The sequence below is a fragment of the Erythranthe guttata genome, chromosome 8 (genome assembly GCF_056151865.1).
Source record: "Erythranthe guttata isolate IM_541 chromosome 8, IM_541, whole genome shotgun sequence".
NCBI lineage: Eukaryota > Viridiplantae > Streptophyta > Magnoliopsida > Lamiales > Phrymaceae > Erythranthe > Erythranthe guttata.
The window spans coordinates 3,992,953-3,999,762 of NC_142540.1; the positions used below are offsets into that span (position 1 = coordinate 3,992,953).

The 6,810-nt window shown below is 34.6% G+C and overlaps 2 protein-coding genes across 3 annotated transcripts; one reads left to right on the forward strand and one right to left on the reverse strand.

The window, feature by feature from the left end:
• Positions 1-581: 581 nt before the first annotated feature.
• LOC105974187 (uncharacterized) lies at positions 582-3,239 on the forward strand. Of its 2 annotated transcripts, none has more exons than XM_012999256.2 (10): positions 582-939; positions 1,380-1,475; positions 1,588-1,672; positions 1,778-1,899; positions 2,041-2,065; positions 2,162-2,245; positions 2,352-2,381; positions 2,454-2,559; positions 2,712-2,776; positions 2,941-3,239. In XM_012999256.2, exons 1-9 carry the CDS (start codon positions 847-849, stop codon positions 2,773-2,775), a joined length of 705 nt encoding a protein of 234 aa, XP_012854710.2. In that variant the 5' UTR covers positions 582-846; the 3' UTR covers position 2,776; positions 2,941-3,239. The 2 variants fall into 2 exon arrangements, with proteins under 2 accessions (XP_012854710.2, XP_088677837.1); XM_088821711.1 differs by having other exon boundaries at positions 709-939; positions 1,362-1,475.
• A 67-nt stretch (positions 3,240-3,306) lies between these two features.
• LOC105974179 (elongator complex protein) lies at positions 3,307-6,566 on the reverse strand. Its single transcript, XM_012999250.2, has 9 exons — positions 6,214-6,566; positions 6,007-6,099; positions 5,746-5,912; positions 5,595-5,641; positions 5,419-5,488; positions 4,178-4,404; positions 3,993-4,082; positions 3,817-3,892; positions 3,307-3,715 (listed from the first exon to the last, which is right to left on the reverse strand). Exons 1-9 carry the CDS (start codon positions 6,378-6,380, stop codon positions 3,549-3,551), a joined length of 1,104 nt encoding a protein of 367 aa, XP_012854704.2. The 5' UTR covers positions 6,381-6,566; the 3' UTR covers positions 3,307-3,548.
• Between the last annotated feature and the right edge of the window lie 244 nt (positions 6,567-6,810).

Genomic DNA, 6,810 nt, shown 5'->3' on the forward strand with positions numbered 1-6,810 from the left:
TTGGGTTGGAATCTAAGTCAATTAATACAGGGTTGCTGACTTCAACTGCTAGATCATTTTTGCGGGACTCACAAGCTTCAAGTTGATTTTAACGACATATGATACTATAAACGAATAATAAGGAAGACCTAGTTGGTGGAGAAAGAAACGTGAGATTGAATTTATCGTCCTATTTTGACGAAATTGTCAATTTTTTTCCATTGATTTTCGAATACGAATTTTTTTATCGACAGACATGGTCTCATTAGACTTTTGATTTTGCATATTTAGACGATGTCTGTAAAAACTTATTCAAATGCAAAAGTTAATGATTGTGAATTAAAGAAGTACTTAGTGCTTGCAAATATTATGGAGAACGAATTCGAGAATCTTTTCAATTTTAATTTTAACGTTAGTTATAAGGTCCATCTCTTTCTTTTTTTTTTTCTTAGTAAAATTCAAGTGAATTATAAGAGGAAGTAGGAAAGGGAAGACTCGAACTCTAAACCGTTCGTTACCTTATCGGTAAAACCTATAGAATTTCCCACCGAAAAGTCAACGACTAAACGACAAAAGTCGTTTAAGGGAAACGGCGATTGTCTGCAATCAATCCCATACTATCCCCATACACCTCCATCGTTCCCAACTCCCAGTTACACACCATACTCTTCTTCCTCGTAATCCGAATTCTCTAATACATTAAATTAATAATTAATAAACCTTAAATAAATCAAAGCTTTATTTCTTCCTCCAATGGGCTCTTGATTTGCCCACCTCAGTAAACTATTTCTCACCATTCAAGATTCTTGATATTTATTTATTTTTTAATTTTTTTTTCAATTAAAAAAAAAAATCAGAAATTACAGCATGAATCCGAACTGGGAGCTGAACAAATGTTGTCGGCACGAACAAATAGTATTTCTTGCCAGCATTGGTATCTTCACTGTTGTTATTCTCGCTGTAAGTATTTCTGATTTTTCTTCTGTATTTTTTTCTTTGCTGTAGATAAAAGATTAGAGGATCTTTATGCAAAATGTATATCCTCTGTTCTTGTGATTTTGCTCTTTGATCCTTTCTACTCTGCACCTATTTTCAGTAATTAAAATTGAATAATTTATATAACCCGGTTCAACCGAGTTGAACCGGTCCAGCCGAGTTGACTCGGTCCAACCCTGACCTGTTGGATGACCGGTTACAATGGTGAAACTAATAGTATCAAAATCTTGATGATGTTAATTAATCTTCACTTATTTTTGAAGCCCAATTGAGATTTCTTACATTATTAATTCGATTCGATTCGTTCAACGTTTAGAGATATCCAGCTTAGTCTAGTGTAATTTAATTTGGACATATTTATTTATTTTAATCTAATTCTTTTCGAGGGCGATTTTAACGTACAGTTATGGAGGACGTTTCTACTAACCCCGTTTAAGCTCATAACCGTATTTCTTCACGAAGCTAGCCATGCGATTGCTTGTAAACTTACATGCGGCGAGGTAGGAATTAATCTTTTATTAGAAGAGAAGCGGTAGTTAATAATTAGTTTAGAACTTGTCCGAAAGCTTTCGTTTAGCAATGCATGTTCGAATTCAATTCATGCATATTTAGGTAGAAGGTATGCAAGTTCACGCTAACGAAGGCGGCATGACTCAAACACGTGGCGGTGTGTATTGGCTGATCTTGCCAGCTGGATGTAACGCTCTTTTTTCCCTTCGGTATTTCATTTTTATTTTTGTTTTGCTGAATTGAATTATTTCGTTTATTATATATAAAATAATGCTCCCTGCTATATATATAGATCTTGGTTCGTCGTTTTGGGGTATGGCACTCATACTCGCATCGACAAATCTGCTCACAGCAAGAATTGCTGCTGGTTGTCTTATTCTTTCCCTTCTCATTGTGCTCTTTATTGCAAAAAACGTAAGTATATTCTTAGAGAATATTCCTTGGGATTTACCGATTTAGTGTCGTATTTTTATGTCTAATAATGTATCTTACTAATTCCGTTTTTTTTTTTTTTTTTTTTTTTTTTTTTTTTTTTTTTTTTTTTTTTTTTGGCAGTGGACATTGAGAGGGCTTTGTATTGGTAGGATAATTAATCAATCTTGTATTTTAATCTTGAAATGACTTTAATTTCATCGAACGCGATATAATTAATCGTTAATGTGCGTTAATTTGTCAGGATTTATTATTTTTATTGCTGTTATCTGGGTTCTGCAAGAAACGACTAAAGCGCGTGTCCTTCGCTACATTATTCTTTTCATTGGTATAAAAGTTTATCCTTTTTATTATACATTCAACTCGATTTTCCATTAATATTTCTTTACGACTTTTATGTTTCTTACGCGATTTTCTCTCTCTTGAAATGGCAGGTGTTATGAATAGTTTGTTCTCGGTTTACGGTACTAATTTCACTCGCTATCGCCAATAATGTATGCATATGTATATATATCTAATAATAAAATATAATGCAGATATATACGATGATTTGATATCTCGAAGAGTTCACACGAGTGATGCTGAGAAGTTTGCTGAACTTTGCCCCTGCTTTTGTACTGGAGTTGGGTGGGGCGTCATTTGGTATGTATATTTACGATTGAATATCGGATATTTATTCATAATCTGATAACAAACGATGTTATTGTCGTTTCTTAATACTCGATTTCTGCCAAAAAAAAAAAAAAAAGTAAAAATCATGGCATACTAAACTCGTCGATAAAACTTCATTGCAGGGGAATAATATCATTAGTATTTCTTTCTGGAGCAATATATCTTGGACTTGTCATCTTGTCTTGAGGTACGTTCATCTTGCAATATTCGTTTTTCGTACGGATATAAAACTATTTATCTAACGAGTGTAAATAATACTATTGCAAGCCATTGTTGTTGTTCCTAATTGTTTGTCCAACTTTTAGGTGTTCTAATAACAAATCATTGTGTGTTTGTGTGTTTTGTGTTTAGGGTTCAAATCATGGCCTTGGTTTTTTCTGGTCATATTGAGGAGCCAAAGACTGCTTTTACTTCATTTAATTTATTCATCAAATTCGTTCATACGACAGCAGAACCTCGATAGATTAATACTTGATGAATTAATAATCTCGCTTAATTAATAATGTCTCGCAGTCCCGACTCGGTGAAAACGTATTACATTATTAGTTCGATAACTTAATATTTTGCTAGTCCCGACTACATTAATTTATAGACGTGTAACTGTACATTGGAATCAGTTTGGAATATTGACGTTTTGCTTTGTGGGTTTACTCTAATTTTGCATGTTGGTTAGTGTGCAACCAAACTTGAACTCATGTGTGCCTATTGAATCAAATGAAGCAGAAAATGGCTGATACAATTTTGTTTAACATAAATACAACATAGATTAATTTAAGGTTTTTACCTAAACTTACAATTGGGCAAATATGCTGTAATGGAAGTTTTCCCTACTCTGACTCACTTCAAAACCTCCATGGATCAAATTTCCTGTGTTTTAGAGCCAAATTTGTCTTACATAAAAAATGGCTGTTTCTAATGTAGCTTCTAGTAATAGCAATTGCGAGAAAATAAATCGAGAATCATATGTCCAAATCATCATCAGGGTCCTCATCTGAATCGGGCATCTCATCATCTGAATCACGAAAATAGACGATTTCGCCCCTGCTCGAGTCTACTTTCTCAACAGAAGTGTTGGTGTCATCCAGAGATTTTCGACCATCATATATTTCAATATTTTTGCCGTTTCCTTTGGTAGGCACAATTTAAGCTCGTCAATAAAACTCACAAGCGAAACAAGAAAATTATTCACAAATATATATATATTAATTACAAAAAATGCTTGTGTACCTTGATGCTCAAAAGGAAGAACAACTTTTGCCCTGTCATCTCGTTCTTTTTCAGACAACTGCAGATTGAACTGGACCTGCCAAGAAACGAGTATTTTCTCATCTGAGAATATGTGTAATGTGTAGCTTATGATTTACTAATGGCATTAGAGAGCAAGTATAAGTAAGTCAAGCTACCTTAGGCACTAGGCTTTGAGCAATTATTTCGTTTTCTGAAGAAACGGGTGCGAATTTGATGCCTGATTTCTCGACGTGAAATTCTTCAAACTAACAGCATTTGAGAATAAAATATATCTTTCTTGTTAGAGACTGCGAGTAGTAAAAATGTAGTGAGGTAAAGACATACATGGATAGAGGAGTACCATCATTCGAACACGTCCGTTTCTACGTTTAACATGCACACAGAACTTTCCTCTTCTTAAATTACGTTCCATCAAAGAAAGGTTCTCTGCGTTTCCTCTTTGTCTATCCTCGGGCAGAACAATTGGTTCTATAGTAGCCTTCATAGAGGATATATACTCGAGAGCTGCAGTAGCCCGTTTCTCATGCAGATCGGAGTGAAGTGACCAGAACAAGCTAAACACTCGGTCTGAAATCAAGCAAAAGAAACAACGGAAGGGTTTAGCTTGGGACTCAGATTCAGTAGTACAATTTTCTCTGTCTTCTTCGAGTTTTTATGAATTTATTGACGAAGGTAAGATTGTATTCCATCCCCTTCGATTATCTAGGATACTGATAAACGGAGACTTCATTACGAAGTACAAACAAATGAATGCTTCTACAAGTAGTGAAGAATGAGTACGAAAAAATGAAAATAGAGGGGCAGCCACCTTTCACTCAACTAAGTGGCCAATAAGACTAATTACATACAAATAGAGGCTGCATTTCAGTAATAATAAGCCATCTTATTCTAATAAACTATGGGCTTAGAAAAATACTGTAAACATAAAATTTTCAATTGGAGCCTTAACCAAGAAGCATGAGTTTTCTCTTCAAAGAATCTCAAGCTGCTGAGAAAGTCCACTCAAAGTGGATTAGCTTCCTCGTAAGACAAAGCTAATGATCTGGAATCAACATGATATTTATAAACGGCTAATCTTTAAGCCAATCGGACACTATTTCGTTACAGCAACAAAATTTTCTTTTACGAGTTCGACTGAAGGAGTTATTAATTTGTTTTCAAAACGAAACGTGCCTTTTGTTCTGGCCTGAAGTTTTTCACTTGCATGACTGGTGCATCTGCATAACAAATACTACTAAATATAAATGATCTAAACTATCGCTGCTGATTGGGATTGGATAGTAGTGTATTCCAGGAAGTAGGGTCCCGAACTCTCTAATTTGGAATACTCCTTCATTTTCTCTTTGTCATTTTGGAGTATTACATTCAAGATTCCATTTAACTATGACCATTACATTGTAGTAAGTGACTGTAGGACTTGTAACACACCAACACATACGGCTTACTATTGTTACAAACATAAAAAATAACAGTTTCTGCATAATACTGTGATCCAACTTCAACCAAAACTCGACATGATCACAAACATTTCTGGCGTAAACAATAATCATGTTTCATAGTTATCAAAACGAAATTACATACCATGACTCCGGAGGTTGCTTATATGTGCAGCAACTGACGACACAGATGTATGTCTTAGCATCTCACTGATCTGTGAACAGAATCGGAAATGTACACAATAGTCGAGCATTATTAGGAGATACTGATAGATATATGTTGATTAACTGTTAACTTCATCTTAAAAAGCCGAAAATTACCGAATCTATGGCAATCACAAACCGGCCCTTTCCATCTCCAGACAGTTCTGCCACAAAACAAACACCATATTTGTGTGATCATAAAACTCATCTATTTAAAATTACTTAATTACATAAACCGCAAATTAGTTGCATATACTAGTATCAATACCTTTCCCAAGTTCAAGAACTGACGACAATATCGCATCCAAGTCCTTAACGTTTTTACATAATTTAACATGTACTGAAGATCCGGGAGATAATTGCTTTACGCTCCCACTCTCCACGAGCTTGGTTTTCCAACCCAACGGATCCGTATAACAATCCAAAACCTTAAACCTAATTCGATTTTCCATTCGCGGAAACAGAACAACACAATCACAATCACAATCAATAATTCATCAAAAAAGATCCCCAAATTAAAATTGCAAACCAGATATTTGAAGAGACGACGTCAATTCCTTTGCTCTTCAGCAATTGCTCGTAGTACAACGGACTCTGGGCAAAGGCAACCAACACAATACCACTGCCGGAGGAGCAAAAAAAATCAATTGCATAATCACAGTATTAGAAGGAAGCATAAAATTAAAGAAATTTCGGATTAAAATGAAATTTAGGGCGAAAATGAATTTAGACTGACTTTGAGGGAGATTTTTGGGAGACAATGAACGAGGAGAGCTGGGAGAGGATGTGATCGAAGACGAAGGGGGCTAAGGAACAGCTGATTGTGTCGTTAATGGTGAGAGCGGGTGCATGCTCCCCTTCTAAACCGCCGTCTCGCAGCGTACGGCAAACCCACTCCGCCATTTTCCGCCGACGTGGTGGCCGGAGATTCTGGTGTTGGCTGAGAAGTTAAAACCCTGGTGTTGGGGTTTCGATTATTTGCAGCAATTTTAATTAAGTACTTGTTTATATTTTTATATTATGATTCAAAACCTAAATATTTATCTAAAATTTAAAAAATAAAAAAATAGCAATTATTTTAATTTTATTAAAATTAAATATCATATAAATAGTTGATTTTTTTTCTTCTTTTTTTCTAAACATGTTATTTTAGCAATTTTGTATTACATTTTAACGAATTGATTAATTTGTATTATGGGTCAATTTTTAAAAAAGCCCTTCAACACTAATATTCTTAAATAGTATGTGTTTTTTTCTTTTTCTTTTTTTCATTTGTTGAATTTCTCTCTTAGAAAAACGGATCGTGGTATGCAAATTTCGATTTCGAGAGTTT

What these genes read in the sequence shown, in the direction of transcription:
- LOC105974179 (XM_012999250.2), bottom strand. Translation starts at nt 6,380, where the DNA reads ATGGCGGAGTGGGTTTGCCGTACGCTGCGAGACGGCGGTTTAGAAGGG. An exon ending in GTCGTCTCTTCAAATATCTG is followed by an intron (nt 5,913 to 6,006) that starts GTTTGCAATTTT and finishes AAATCGAATTAG; the next exon opens with GTTTAAGGTTTTGGATTGTT. An exon ending in AGTTCTTGAACTTGGGAAAG is followed by an intron (nt 5,642 to 5,745) that starts GTATTGATACTA and finishes GTTTTGTGGCAG; the next exon opens with AACTGTCTGGAGATGGAAAG.
- LOC105974187 (XM_088821711.1), top strand. Translation starts at nt 847, where the DNA reads ATGAATCCGAACTGGGAGCTGAACAAATGTTGTCGGCACGAACAAATA. An exon ending in GCTGATCTTGCCAGCTGGAT is followed by an intron (nt 1,673 to 1,777) that starts GTAACGCTCTTT and finishes CTATATATATAG; the next exon opens with ATCTTGGTTCGTCGTTTTGG. An exon ending in TGCTCTTTATTGCAAAAAAC is followed by an intron (nt 1,900 to 2,040) that starts GTAAGTATATTC and finishes TTTTTTTGGCAG; the next exon opens with TGGACATTGAGAGGGCTTTG.